At 41.2% G+C, this 16,106-nt stretch overlaps 1 protein-coding gene across 3 annotated transcripts in view; it reads right to left on the bottom strand.

Moving 5' to 3' along the window:
- LOC308079814 (plasma membrane calcium-transporting ATPase 1-like) overlaps positions 1–16,106 on the bottom strand; it is a 94,127-nt gene that overhangs the window by 41,326 nt on the left and 36,695 nt on the right. For all 3 annotated transcript variants that reach the window (XM_080421417.1, XM_080421418.1, XM_080421419.1), the window contains exons 3-8: positions 14,588–14,785; positions 13,857–14,114; positions 13,167–13,292; positions 7,816–7,980; positions 6,853–6,891; positions 832–981 (exon numbers count right to left, since the gene is read on the bottom strand). In XM_080421417.1, coding sequence (XP_080277543.1) covers positions 832–981; positions 6,853–6,891; positions 7,816–7,980; positions 13,167–13,292; positions 13,857–14,114; positions 14,588–14,785 — 936 coding nt within the window. The remainder of the gene's footprint in view (positions 1–831; positions 982–6,852; positions 6,892–7,815; positions 7,981–13,166; positions 13,293–13,856; positions 14,115–14,587; positions 14,786–16,106) is intronic.

The following is a 16,106-nucleotide window of genomic DNA, read 5'->3' as shown; positions in this document are numbered from 1 at the left end:
TCTAAAAAGATTCTCTAATTATTTAGTATTGACACTCTTTCGATATTCCAAACGAATAAGGAGATAACAATTTCCAAAGATTTGCTGCTCCGTCCACTTCAATGTTAAAATTCAAACGGACAAACAATTCACATTGTTTTTTGGTTTGAAACTACTGGTTTTGAGCTATTTTCAAACATCAAACAACACATGACAACAAGGTCATAATGACCTCGTTGACATTTGTGAAACCACACCTGAATCTCATCTGTGATTAGAAATTATCTGGGATCAATCATACTGGAGAAAAATATTCTGTGGCTATGCGAAAAGGTACCAAAATCGCTCAAAACCCTGGCAGAGGCTACAGACTTTTTGAAAAAACTCTGGCAGTCAATGTGTTAACCACATCGACCCTGGGCAGCCCTATTCTGGGCAAATTTTCAAAACTTAAAAAAAATAAACAATAATAATAAGTTATTGCAGTTAGCTAACAAAACCAGTGGTCCTGGGCATAATTACAGGTGGTCCATGTGAAAATGGTTTAAAATGTTATACTAAAGAACATATTTATAAAGTTGTTTACTACAATTTCCGTAATTTCAGAAGATTACAAAAATAATTTAAAAAAAATAACTGAATTTCATAACATTTAAAAAAAAATATCAAAATAAAAAAAAACGTTTAAGAAGTGGTGAAAATGGCCGATCTACAAGCTCACAACCAGTCGCATCGCAACGCGTTGTGAGCTTGTAGATTGGCTACTTTTGCTAGTGGGGGTCCCCGGGAGACATTTTCTCTTTTGGGCCTGGAGCCAAAAGGTTTGGGAACAGTGGTCTGTCTGACACGCACCTGTTTTGCCGATCTGGACGGCCAGTTTGGTCAGCTTGCCCTGGAGCACAGACTTCTCCTTCTTGTTCATGTTCTTCTTCTCGCCCGCGTCGGCCCCTTCATCGCTGTTCAGGGGCTGCATCTCCATGGCAGCACCGTCCTGGGCTTTGGCTGGAAGAGAAGAGGAGGAACAGGTGGCATTGTTACAGCTAATCAAACTACTTGATTTAAATCAACTGTAAAAAAAAAAAAGTGATTTTATTGGAAACCTCTTAACCTCTACAGAAAAGAAAAACGGCTCGTTTACTTCCGGTTTGGAGAAAAAAAACTAAAACGCTTTTTTTCTCTACTTTCTGTTGCTGTGGAGGAAGACCCTCATTCAACTGCCCATATATATGGAATGGACGATCGTGGCCGCTCGATTCGATTTTTTGTGCAAGTGTATGAGACCCCGCTGCGTCTTTTACCGCGATCGGCGGGTCGATCGCTGTGAAGAATAAATATTCTACGATTTTTCAAAGGTGAGTGAAAACACAAACACAAATCGCTGGCATGACATTACTGACTAATACAGTATTCAATCAATCAATCAAAAATGGACAGTTTCAGCCCTACACTGACTGAACCGAGTGCCTGTGAGTCAAAGAACACACTAAGAAAAGTACAGGACAGGACATAGTGTCAGCTTGTAGCTTGAAATTATTTTTTTAAATCTTGAAAGTGTTTGAAAAATGTTGAATCATTTTTGAATTTCTTTACACAAATCTTCTATTCTTGGGGGGGGGGGGGTCCCTCCCTGGCACAAAACATTTTCAGATGGGGGTTCGCGGGGGCCGTGTATGTATGATTTTGGGGATCGTTGGCACGAAAAAGTTTGAGAACTACTGATTTAGAAGGCATTCGTAGAATGGGCCTTAGGTCTTAACTCATTCAGTGCTTAGGAGCCGAGATACAGCCTTTTTCAGTAAGAAGTTAAACAAGAAGTGAATGGAGCAGCAAATCTTCAAATCATCATATCTTGGGTTCTGAACATTTTCGTAATTTTTTTCATGACGTCTTAGACGTCACGTGGCGCTCAGGGCGTTACATGGCCATGACGTCTTAGACGCCATGTGGCACTGAATGAGTTAATGGGTTAAATAAACCTCACATACTCAAGTCGGCAGCAACACACGGTTGCATCATAACGTCGGCGGCAGCAAGCGTCTATTTCTAGTTGAGATGTAAATGTTGTCTGATGCACTCCCCCCGACAGGCGCTGAGAACTTAAGCTTTGCTTTTGGCATTCAGATAAACCGAGCTCTACAAATACTGCACGTTTTGTGCCATGTTTTTTTTTAACCCATTCAACCCGGGAAACGCGTCTGCGTCTGTGTTTAGCTAGAGCCATTATGTTATACTTTGGCTATTCAAAAATAGCAGATCTACAAGCTCATAGCGCGGCACCGAGTGCCGCGCTATGAGCTTGTAGATCTGCTATTTTTGAAAAATCATGAACATTTGTGCAAATCTTTGAATATATATATATTTTTTAAAGCAAACATTTGTAACTCGAATCTTTGCTTCTGGGGGTCCGTGGAACAAAATATTTTGAGATGGGGGGGGGGGGGGGGTCGTGACCAAATACATTCAGTCATTGTGGGGGGTCCCTTGACTTGAAAACGTTTGAGGACCACTGATATTATAGCAACACAGGGTTTTCAGAAAACTGTTAGGATTTAGAAGACATTTGTCGATGCGTTTGCGGATTGACTGGGTTAACAGTCGCTTAGCAACAAGACCCATAACCAGCAACTTCCTCCCAAGCATCTGCCCGAGCCCTCCTCCTCCTCCTCCTCCTCCTCCTCCTCCTAGCCTGGCCCGTGGCGTATGGACGACTAAATCCCGTCTCGAAACAAAATCAGAGTTAAATTATTCCACATTGCACATTCAGGTAGAGGCCGTGTAAGTTTGCACAAGTTGTGATTAGGTCTCTCTCTGCAAACAGGACGCTGCAGATAGAGAACAGGTTTGATTGGGTTTTAGCCCAAAGCCATCTCTCTGCACACAGCCCCCCGTACGAGGACTTGAGCTGGCAAGTCCCAGCAGGTCGCTCCAGAATGCTGAGCATGCTATACCCTCTGCTGGAAGACTAAACAACCGAGTGGTTCTCCAACGTATTCACGTCCAGGACCCCCCAACGTTATATGTATTTGTTCACCGACCCGACATCTCAAAATAATTTGTTCCATGGACCCCCAGAAGCAAAGGTTCGAGTTAAAAAGGTTCGCTTTAAAAGAATATATACAGTATACAAAGATTTGCACAAATTGTCACGATTAAAAAAAAAAAAAAAAGCAGATCTACAAGCTTGTAGCGCGGCACGAAGTGACGCAATATGAGCTTGTAGATCTGCTATTTTTGAATAGCCAAAGTATAAAATATGTCAAGGACCGCCGAATTGATATGTATTTGGCCGCGGACCCCCATATCTGAAGATGTTTTGTGCCAGGGATGCCCTGAAGAGAGGATTTATGTACTAAAAAAATTGCTGAAAATACAACCTCACAACGTGATGTGAGCTTGTAAATCGGCTATTTTTTCCGGTAGCCGGTCTACAAATCAGGCATTACGACGCCATCAAGGCACGCCAAGATAGATTGTAGTCGACTACATCAACTGTAGATTTAGTGGACTAAAATATTATGAGATATCTAGTCAACTAAAACATTTCAGATAACTAAAAAAATATGACTAAATCGAAATTTTAAGTCAAAATTAACACTGCACTACAACAGTGGTTCTCAAACTTTTTCACGTCAAGGAGGACGCCCCAACGCGTCACGATGCAACGCGTTGTGGGCTTGTAGATCCGCTATTCTCACAATTTGTATATGCCAAGTTGTACGACAAGGTGTAGTACAGGGTTAAGAGGTTAATCCATTCACTGCCACTGACGTAAAAAACGTAATTTCTCCCGTTTACCAATCCTGCCACTGACGTAAAAAACGTATTTTTTTTTTTTCCAATTTTTTTTTTCTTTTTTTTTTGTCTTTATTTATTTTTTCAAATTTGACCCAAGGACCAAGGAGATATGATTGTTTAAAGATCTAGACTCCCATCCACTTCCTTGTTAACTTAAAACTTAAAAATTCTGTATCTCGGCTCCTGAGTACTTATTTTTTTCTATGAAAAATCTCTGGCAGTGGGCAAACGCGGCCAGCAATAATTGTGGCAGTGAATGACTTAAGACACATCTGAGTCATTTTAAGATTTCTTTGGCTATTCACTCATGGCGCTGCACAGAGTGCCACGCTATGAGCTTGTAGATCTGCAATTTTTTGGGAAAAATCGTGGAGAATTTGTGCAAATCTTTGAATATATATATATATATGTTTTAAAGTGAACATTTTTAACTCCGATCTGTGCTTCTGGGGGTGCCTGGAACAACATACGAGATGGGGGTCCGCGGCCAAATACATATCATTGGCACTTGACATGGCACAGTTGGACCACCACTGATATTGTAGCAACATACTGTTAGGATTTAGAAAACATTTTTAGATAGCTCAAGCTCATAGAGATTGGTTCTCAAAGTGGGGTCCTGGGGGGGGGGGTTCCAGGGGGTCCCCAGCTAAATGTATTAATGCAGCATCACAGTCATTTTAACCACTTTATCCATTTATACGTTGGCTATTAAAAACATAGCAGTACATCTGCTATTTTTGAAAAAATATGTTTTAACACAAATCTTCTCTTCTGGGGGGTCCCTGGCACAAAACGTTTTCAGATGGGGGGGTCCTTGGCACAAAAAGGTTTGAGAACTACTGCGCTTTAGTATTTACCAAATGCACCATTTACCATTTATTTGGGGTATTTTTTTTGTGCGGGACAGGACAGGAGGAACGGCCTGTTCTCACACTCAGGTTAAAGGATATACCGTTCCATTACCGTTGGAATCACCAGTGTGATTTACTGCTGTCTCTGAATCATTCAGACTGGGGAACATCATTAGAACATGGATTAATTCATTAATAAGAAGCAGACGCTGTAACCCCAGGAACGCGGCGTACTGAGGCTTTAATCTCCGTCCTCACCAGCACTATGATCAACATAACTGTGGATTCAAACAGCACCTGCTGCTGCTCAGAGCTGGATGAGCAGAGGAGAAACCCAGAGAATAAAGAACACACAGGAGGAGCACACACACTGCACGCCACCAGGGAGGAGCAGGAGCTAGCTGCTAGCATGATGCACACACACACACACACAGTTGCTCATGCTATCCACGGTATATATACACGTGACCATGGATTAATTATAGCGCGGCTATGAGCTTGTAGATCTGCAATTTTTTTTTAAATCGTGAATTGTTTTGCAAATCTTTTAAGATTGACTGCCGGAGTTTATTCATAATTTATTCACCCACTGCCAGGGTTTTTAATAATTTTTTTATAGAAAAAATGTGAATTATTTGTCCGTTTATTTTTTAACATTGAAGTGAATGGATTTTTTATTTTTTATTTTTTTATATCTCCTGTAATTCAACGGTATTCCTCCCAGCGTATTCCTCGAGTCCCGGCGGCCGCGACCCGCGACCGGCGTCGGCGCAACCACACTATGCAATTTCCCAGAATTGCGACGCGTCTAGTTATAATAGGTCCCCAAGTATTAGCATATATGCCTGTATATCTTTTTATTATTGTCATTCTATAACATTTTTCTTGCTTAACCCATTAAGACCATCTGTGTCACTTTTTAGATTTCTTTGGCTGTTCAAAAAATAGCAGATCTACAAGCTCGTAGCGCGGCACTCGAGCTTGTAGATGTAGACAATTTTTTGGGAAAATGTGTGCAAATCTTTGAATATGCATGTTTTTTAAAGCGAACCTTTTTAGCTCAAATCTTTGCTTCTGGGGGATTCTACAAATGTCTTCTAAATCCTAACAGTTTTTTTTATTATTATTATCATCATGTTGCTATAATATCAGTGGTTCTCAAACTTTTTTCACGTCAAGTACCACCTCAAATGTTATTCCAGGGACCCCCCAGAAGCAAAGATTTGAGTTAAACATGTTCGCTTTAAAGAACTATATATATATATATAGTTCTTTAAAGCGAACATGTTTGTGTGCAAATCTTTGAATATATTCAAAGATTTGCACACATTTTCATGATTTTTCAAAACAAATTGCAGATCCACAAGCTCATAGCGCGGAACTCGGTGCCACGCTATGAGCTTGTATATCTGCTATTTTTGAATAGCCAAAGTATAAAATAATGGTCAAAGTGGTTCTTCTTCCGTTATATGTAGCACAATCTGCGGGACAAGTCCCAACATCTTGCTGCTTGTACCTGGCAGTGACAAATACAACTTCTTGAATCTTGACTCACACAACACACACACACACAGACACAGCATGAGGTAGTGAATCACGTGGCAACGTGTATTTAAATACGTCAACTTGTTCCCTTTCCCTTTAACTACAGAAGCTCTTTACAAAGTCATCCTGGGACACTTTAACCAACTTCCAGCGCTGTTAAATGGCAGAAGGAAACGCTATTAACCCACGGCCAAGAGATCAAGGTAAAACGCTAAGCCCAGAGGTAATTAAGCATGCCTTTGTCTGTGTGTGTGTGTGTGTGTGTGTGTGTGTGTGTGTGTGTGTGTGTGTGTGTGTGTGCGTGTGCGTGTGTGTGTAACTATACTTTTGAGGACTAAATGTCCCCACGAGTATAGTAGAATATGAGAAATAGACATTATGAGGACCATTTTCCTGGGTAAAAAATAATAAATAGCCAATCTGCAAGCTCGCAACGCGTTGTGAGCTTGTAGATCTGCTATTTTTCAACTCTAGGCTTACTGTTAAAAACCCAAGAAATTTGAAGAATGGCGTTCTTACAATCGTCGCCCCTAAAATGTCCTCACAATAATAGTAAGTAATACAAACCTGTGTGTGTGTGTGTGTGTGTGTGTGTGTGTGTGTGTGTGTGTGTGTGTGTGTGTGCGTGTGTGTGTGTGTGTGTGTGTGCAACCACACGTGCACTGAAGATAAAACTCACCTTTCTTGCGGTTTTCCACAGATCCGTCCTGTTTCTTGTCTGTGAAGAACACATGATGTGGAGAGAAACACAGTCAGTAACTGAAGTCGTCATTTGTGGTCTACAGCAGTGGTTCTTGTAAAAGTAAAGTATAGTGGTTCTAAGTACAAAGTATATAGGTTAAAGAGGTTAAAAGGTAGGGTAAGTGATATTTATTTTGTTAAATTAAGTGTTAAATCGTTCTAAATTCTGATAGTACTCATTGGTGTATAGTGTTTGTTCAGTAACAGGAGTCTCTCAACCAATCAGCAGAGAGAACTGACACAGGATACAGAAGTGGAATTGTAAGTGGTGACACAAAGGAATGAGCAGACACAATTGGAACTGGAACGCTATACAATTTAACCCATTGATACCTGGAACGCTGTCTTTGGCTATTCAAAAATAGCAGATATACAAGCTCATAGCGCGGCACCGAGTGCCGCGCTATGAGCTTGTAGATCTGCTATTTTTGAAAAATCGTGAAAAAAATATTTTTAGATTTTTTTTTCCAAAAGCTGTTAGGATTTAGATTTTTTTTAAAGAATCGCCTCAGGTCTTAAAGGGTTAAGCAGATACATGGAACAATGCGTCACGATGTGACACATTATGAGCTTGTAGTTCAGTAATTTTCACTATTATTGACATATTGTATATATATATTTTTTTTTTTTTGTATTATTATTATTATTTTGGAAAATGTCTTAAGTTCACTACAGCAATGCATTGATATTAAAAATAAAATGCACCTTGTAATTTCTACTTTTGAATACTATTTTTCTTAAAGCGTGTACTTTTAAAGCAAGTACTCCAGCACTTTAACTCAAGTACAAATTTGACAGAGCATCTTTTCACTCGTAAGTGGCGTAACATTTGACCGGCAGCATCTATACTTGGGGTTGAGCACTGTGTGTCCACCATTCACTGAACGAGTGATGAACTTACTCTTCTTCTGTTTCTTCTTCTCTTCCTTCTTCTTCCTCTTCTCCTCCTCCTCCTCGTCGTCGTCGTCCTCGGCGGTCCCCAGCAAGGTGAAGATGATTCCGCTCTGAGAGTTGACGCCCACGGCGGTGACCACCATTTTCCCTGAGCCCTCCATAACGTGAGTGCCTGCAGACAGGGGACGGGATCGGGTTTGAGTTCGGTGGTTCTCAAAACGTTTTCATTTAATAATAATAATAATAAACTTTATTTGTATAGCACCTTTCATGACATGAAATGCAGCTCAAAGTGCTTTACAGAGCAAGAGTACAATTACAGTTAGAACCAATTTAACAATAAAGCAAACAAAGATAAAATAAAATAAAATAAAAGCAAAGGCATAAAACAACATTAAAATAGGCAATACAGTGAGGAATTAAAAATCAACCAAAGAATCAGCTAAAAGCAAGAGTGAAGTAATAGGTCTTGAGCTGTGCTTTAAAGCTATCGACAGAGGCTGCCTGTCTTAAGTGTAATGGGAGTTTATTCCACACTGTCGGTCCGTAAAAGCAGAATGCTGCTTCACCGTATTTTTTATATGTCATTGTAGGCACCTCGAGCAGGTCAGCACTTGAAGACCTGAGGGCCCGGTTTGGAACATATCTCTCTAGGCAGTCAGAGAGGTAGGAAGGTGCCAGACCATTTAGAGCTTTATAAACTATTAAAATAATTTTAAAATCAATCCTAAAAACAACCGGGAGCCAGTGTAGTGAAGCTAGAACTGGAGTGATATGTTCTCTCATCCTAGTTTTAGTTAAAATTCTTATTATTTACAGCAACTATTCAAGAAACACTTTACAATTCACAATTACAATTTAGGCATTTGGGCAGATGCTCTTAACACATTGACTGCCAATCGCGTAGATCTACGCGAAGTGGTGTTTTCTTTTTTTTTTTTAAGTGCACTTTCAGAAATTTTCGATCCACTTCCGTTTCCGGTAGCACCACCGGAAACGGAATTAACCGGGTTCCGTTTTTTTTCCGATCGTATCCGCTTCCTGTCTAGGACGAGACCTAAAAGTCGATTATCTCGGTTGTTGTTTTTCTCCTCGCTGATCACTGTTTAGCGTTCACCGCTGTAGCTTCAAGATGGTGGATCGCAAAGCGAAGCGGTCTTCACTGCTCGTCTCACACAGATCCCCTTGTGTGTTTAGAACCAAATGAACGCGCACTTTTAAACGGATTTAGCGAGGTCTGTGGCGACATGAAAAAAACAAAAAAAACAACAATAAAAACGCTGGCACTGGTGAGTACATTATGATATTAACCTCTGGCATGGAATGTGTTAATCCATTAAGGCCGGGAACGCATCTGTGTCACTTTTGATTTCTTTGGCTATTCAAAAGTGTTGAATATAATATATATTTTTAAAGGGAATTTTGTTTTACTCAAATATTTGCTTCAGGAGGTCCCTATTACAAAATATTGGGAGTCCTTGACATGAAAAAGTTTGAGAACCACTGATATAGAAAAATACGTTTAAAAAAAAAAAAACTATAGACATTTTGTAGAATCCCCAGAAGCAAAGATTTGAGTTAAAAATGTTCGCTTTGAAAATTATAGATATTCAAAAGATTTGCACAAACTTTCAAGATTTTTTTCAAAAATGGAAGATCTACAAGCTCGTAGCACGGTATTCTGTGCCGCGCTACGAGCTTGTAGATCTGCTATTTTTGAATAGCCCAAAGAAATCTTAAAATGACAGCGATGCGTTCCCGGTCTTAACTGATTCACTGCCAATCACGTAGATCTACGCGAACCTATTTAAAGCCGCCACGTGCCAATCGCGTAGATCTACGTGAACTTAAAAAAAAAAAAAAAAATATATATATATATATATATATATATATATATATATATATTTATTTATTTTTCCAATTTGACCCAAAGACTAAGGAGATATGATTTTTCGAAGATCTAGACTCCTATCTACTTCCTTGTTAACTTAAAACTTAAAAATTATGTATCTCGGCTCCTGAGTACTTTTTTTTTTTCAATGAAAAATCTCTGGCACTGGCTAAAAAAAATATGAAAATACCTCTGGCAGTTAATGGGTTAATGGGTTAATCCAGAGTGACTTACAGTAAGTAAGGTAAACACGCATAAAAATAGTAATCTAGGATCATAGGTAAACCAAAAACCAAGAAACACTTTGCAAGTGAAAGTGGCTAAGCGTGTGTGGGTTTCATTAAATGTTGTGAGCTTGTGACTCAATAATAATTACACTCCATTGGACCACAGTTATTATATACCGTATTTTCCGCACTATAAGGCGCACCGTCAGTGCGCCTTATAGTGCGGATGTGCCTTATAATCCGATGCGCCTTATATATGTATCAATATTGGTTCCCTTGGTTTCCGCACTATAAGCCGCACCGTCAGTGCGCCTTATAGTACGGATGCGCCTTATAATGCGGTGCGCCCTATATATGAAAATAATACATTTATTGAAGGTGCGCCTTATACTCAGATGCGCCTTATAGTGCGGAAAATACGGTACATATTTTTTCCACTTTCTGACAGTGAAATGGGCATACAAGGTTGAGGTGTCCACCCGACCGCAATAAACATATAGAATATTGGCCGATATATAACGAATAAAGCTGCGTTATGAGCGGCGAGTGCCGCGCTATGAGCTTGGAGATCTGCTATTTTTTTTAAATCGTGAAAAAATTTGTGCAAATCTTTGAATATATATATATTTAAAGCGAGCATTTCTAGCTAAAATGTTATTGCTTCTGGGGATTCTACAAATGTCTTCTAAATCAGTTTAAAACAGTTTTCTGAAACACTTATGTTGCTATAATATTAATGTCAGTGTCAAGGAGCCCCACAACGATATGTATTTGGCTGCGGACCCCCATCTCAAAAAAAAATAATCCAGGGACCCCCAGAAGCAAATATTTGAGTAAAAAACAATTGCTTTATAGATATATATTCAAAGATTTGCAAAAAAAAAACACGATTAAAAAAAAAATAGCAGATCTACAAGCTCATAGCGCGGCACTCGGTGCCGCGCTATGAGCTTGTATATCTGCTATTTTTTAATAGCCAAAAGTATAAAATATGGATAAAGTGGTTACACAGATGCGTCCCCCGGTCTTAAAGGGTTAAAATGGAAACCAGTATGGGATCTGTGCCAAACATCCCCATCGGCGTGGAGGAGCCGTGGAAGTGACAGCTGGTCGAGGAGGTGAGAGACTGAAGGAAGATACAGGGAGGTCAGGAAGACTCCCAGGTCTGCCTTAATGAGAGGATGCTGTTCTTTCCTCCCTCCATCCTTCAGGGAGGAAAGGATGAGGAGGGAGTGGAGGAGGATGGTGAGAGCTCAGGGACATGATACAGCAATACTGCTGCCATGACACACACACACAAGTACACACGCAAATGCAGACAGACACAGGTACACACACACAGATGTATGCATGCACGCACAAACACACAGACGCATACACACAGAGATACAGAGTGATGTCTCCCTGTTGGAGGTGTGCCAGCAGAAAGCTAGGGAGGTGAAACAAACAAAGCTCTCCTCTCCTCCCCTCTCCTCTCCTCTCCCCTCCTCCCAGGTCCTCTGAGAGAGGGGAGCAGTGGAGGAGAGGAAATCCGTTTGATCAAAGGATCAATTGGCTTTCATAAAAACAGGATTGGAGACAAAACAAGCAGGAACGCTCCCCACACACACACACACACACACACACACACACACAAAGGTTTCTATACTATGATTGTGGGGACATCAACATTTTAGGACATTGAGTTTATGAACGCCATTTAAAGAAAATGTAGAGACTAAAGACGAAAAATATTCACTGGCACACATAAATCACATAAATCATGTTTAACTCTAATTCCCACCCCTAAACCTGACCTATAAGATTTTTTCAACCATACGACAACCATTTGTTCTTGTGAACACGACGTTGTCTATTTATCATATTCTACTATACTTGTAGGGACGTCTGGTCCTCACAAGTATAGTAGCTATAAGATGAGGCCAGATAAGACGAGGCCAGATAAACCTTTATTGATCCCCGCAGGAGGACAACTCAGGCGTCATAGCAACAGCAGAGAGGATGAAACACAGCGGAGGTATACGGGTAATAAGAGGAAAGAGTCAAGAAACAAAATGAGTATACAATGAAAATCAAAATACTGAGCCCTAGATATCTGCGGAGTGTGCAGTGAATACTGTATATAAAGTTTTAGTCATATGTTAGTCAACTGAAATGTTCTTAGTCGACTAAATCTACAGTTGATTGAGTCGACAACACGTTATTTTGGCGGGCTGTGATGACGTCGTAGTGGACGATTTATACTTAGCCGTTTCAACATGCTTGTAGATCGGCTATTTTCGGAGCGCGACACCTGCGCGCAACCACGCTTAAAATGTCTTGTCTTAGTTCTGCAGGATCTCTTCTCCGCTAGTTCCTCCCTGACATTTTAGTCTAGTTTATATTTGTTGAGAACATTGTCAGTACATTTAGTCATAGTTTGTCATCATAGCTTAGTTTTTGTTTAGTTTTCTCCAGTGAAAAAAGGTGTCCGAAGAACATTTTTCATCATAGCTTTAGTCGACGAAATGAACGCCGACTCAACACGAGAATATACCGCATGTCCAGTCTGTCAACAAAGAACAATGTTCTTAACTACAGTAGCAAAACGTCGCCAAAAAATTGCCGATCCACCAACTATGCATTGTGAGCTTGTCAATCGGCTATTTTCCTTAGTAAAATAGGGCTTAAGCGGTTAATTAAGACTGATCGGTTTGGTCGATTATATAAAAACTCAATTAGAATTTTGTTTCCTGTTGATCCATTGATACATGTAAGAAACATTTTTAAACAAAACACGGCTTCTCGATCATTCGCTTAATCGAAACAGGAACCGATAGAATAATATTTTTCTAAATCAATAGTTGCAGCTGTAGAGAGATAGAGAGACAGAGATACAGACAAAGAGAGACAGAGAGTGAGAGTGAGACACACACAGTGAGAGAGAGAAAGAGAGAGCGATGAATATAGATTAAGGCGTCTAGTTAGAGGCGTACATGATGTCAGAATGCACAGCATCTGGGGAACGTTGTGAGAGGTGGAAATTAATTACGTTGCCAGGTTAGCAACGACAACCACGACGGTTTCAATACATTTCTGGAGGGATAGAAACTTCATCATTGTGACGATGAAACAAAATAATTGTGACTATCTAAAAATAATTAACGATTAGGCGATTATGCAACATTTCTGACAGGCCTAGCTATGATAACAACAATATATCTATTGACAACAACAATACTGTTAACTATGATGACTCACCCGACAGCAGCATGGGGTCTTTCTCCTGGGTCTTCTTGACGTGGTCCGACTCCCCCGTGAGAGAGCTCTCGTCTATCTTTAGATCGTTCCCTTGGATGAGGACGCCGTCGGTAGGTAGGAGGTCACCTGGAAAAACACCATGTCATCTTCATCTCCATTTGTTAACCACTTAAACCCTCTAGACATGGACTTTTTTTTCACTCTGCACCAAATCTCTTAACCAAAGATTGTTGAGCGACAAGCTCGTGTCGTATTGCGACTTGTTGTGAGCTTGTAGATCTGCATTTTTTTTGGGCTAATATTCCCTCCAGAATATGGATGCTGGTGTTCAAGTGGCTAAGCCTCATATCAAAAGTAGCTAGATTGACAAGATTTTTTTTTTAAAGGGCAAAATCAATTCAGTAATTTGAAAACCTTTTTCTGCCTATAATAACACGTGCAAAACAAGGACGCCAGGTTGAAAGTGGTTAGCTAATTAAACCCTAGCGTCCGTATTCGGGGGGAAAACTTTAACAGAAAATAGCACATCTCTACAAGCATGCAGATCGTTAATTTTCTAAGAACACATTTAATGTAGAGCGAAAACAGAAAACACGCTGGTATAGATCCTAGAGGGACTCGAGCTCAACCAAAGTACAGGGTTTACGTGGTTAAAGCGACAGAGTGCACCTTTTCACCGCCGCCGCTCACCATATTTAACTTGTGCAACGTCGCCGACCACAATCTCGGCGACGGGGATCTGGATGACTTGTCCGCCGCGGACGACGGTGAACTTCTGCTCCTGCTCGATGCGGTTCTGGAGGCCGCGGAACTGCTTCTCTTTGCTCCAGTCGTTGAAGGCCGTCACCAGCACCACACACACCACCGACAGGAGGATGGCGGCGCCCTCGATCCAGCCCGCATCCGATTCGCCTTCGTCCTCCACGCCGCCGGCTGCCTTTCCACAGTCTGCAGGAAAAAGCAAAGTTAAAAAAGGCGTTGGGGCCATATTCACACACACCACCATTTTAGAGTTGTTCCGATACGAATACCGGTATCGGAAAAGCTGCCGATACTGCCTAAAATGCTGGCATCGGTATCGGAGAGTATGCCAGTCTATGCTATTCCGATATCACGTCATTTATCACGTGATGATTTCATTCACAGTAATGTTTTGAATGCTTCCGTTGATGATGCACAACTGTTTTATACTATTACTGTCGCAAGTGTAGTGCAAAGAGAGGGGTCACTCTCCCCTGCCAGCTTCCCACTCGTGAAACACGGCCAATTGTGTTCAATGGAGGCAACCGCACGCTGGGCAAGACCTAGCCGGCTGGGTGTCTAAACGGAAGTACCGGAATTTGGCGGAAGTAACGCACGCAAAACGACAGCAGATCACAACATCAATGACAAAAAGACATAATAACAGGTGGTTTGCTTACTTTCTCTTTCGGCATCTGGAGGTTTATAAAAAGAAAGGCCTAATGAAACTATGGCTGCCACCTCGAGGATAATCAGCGTTACGTCTTGAAGCGCTTCCCACACTAACTGGAGAAACGTTTTTGGCTTCTTTGGAGGTATTAGATTCTCCCCATACACCGTTTTCCGCTTCTCGATGTCTGCGGGCTGCCCGCTTAGACCTGGGGGGGGGAAGCAGAGAGGGACAGAGCAACATTTATTAATCACGTTTTGGCATTCTTCTGGCTTCATCCTGGGATCTTAATGGGTTAACTGCAAATTACACCCTTGATCTCAGATACTTATTAAACACTTGAGAGTGCTGTCGGGATGGCAGTCGTGTGTGTAGGCCATTGGTTCTCAAAGTGGGGTCCGGGGACCCCCAGCGGGGATCCTTGGAGGGGGTTCCGGGGGGTCCCCAGCAAAAGTAGTTAATATAGCATCACACTCATTTTAACCACTTTATCCATCTATACGCTGGCTATTGATAAACAGCAGATGTACAAGCTCGCAGCGTGTCACTTTGTGATGCACTGCGAGCTTGTACATCTGCTATTTTTGAAAAATATCAAAACATTTTGGACAATTGTGATTTTTTTTCTTCTCTTCTTGGGGTCCCTGCCTGGCACAACACATTTTCAGCCAAATACATATCTATTTGGGGCCCGGGTCCTTGACTTTTAAGTTTGAGATCCACTGGTCTAGAAGTGTGAAGGGTGTGGGGGGTGAGGGAGGGGGTGTGTGTGTGTGGGGTGGGGGGAGGTGTGTGGACATGTTTCATAAAATGGCCTCCAACCATAAAAAGGTCAGCGAGCCCGTCACTGTGCTCCTAGAACAAACATCCCCAAAGCTCATCAGCATTTCAGCTTGTGAGCAGGGCAACAATAACCATATAACATTACCATTAGCTCTAGAGCAGGGGTCTTCAACAGGGGGTCCGGGACCCCTAGGGGGTCCTCAGAGCTACTATAGGGGGTCCGCCAAATCTTTGTGTGATATGATTTAGTTTTTTTTTACATTAACCACTTGAACCCTAGAATTAGAGGGGAATATTAGCCGAAAATAGCAGATCTACAAGCTCTCAACGCCTCGCGCTGCGAGGCGTTGAGAGCTTGTAGATCGGCTATTTTTGGCAAAGAGGCTTATAGGTGTAGAGGGAGAAAAAGAGCAGACTAAGTACAAAAAAACTTTAATCTGAAACGCATTACCATTAGCTCTAGAGACTGGCAGGTTTAATTATGCCACTCCAGAGGAAGAGAGATGCCGTCCGTTTTGTGAACTTTTTTGTTTGTTTTATTGCCCTAAATATGATGATATAAGAGAGGCATTTATTCGTAAAAAAATGTCTTCTATTTGTGTTTGATTTCCTTGAGTTTGAATTCGGATTATGAAAAACTTTGAGATGTGTTTCAGGAAAGGAGCTTCATGTTTCTGGCAAATCATTCTGTCAAAGCTTGGGAGAGGAGACAGAACACTGTATGATTCTGAGCTGTAATGGAATGT

This window comes from Gymnoscopelus braueri (genome assembly GCF_963280865.1).
Source record: "Gymnoscopelus braueri genome assembly, chromosome: 23".
Classification (NCBI taxonomy): domain Eukaryota; kingdom Metazoa; phylum Chordata; class Actinopteri; order Myctophiformes; family Myctophidae; genus Gymnoscopelus; species Gymnoscopelus braueri.
Note: the sequence above shows the minus strand (reverse complement) of the source record. Positions and strands in the feature narration are given on the sequence as shown.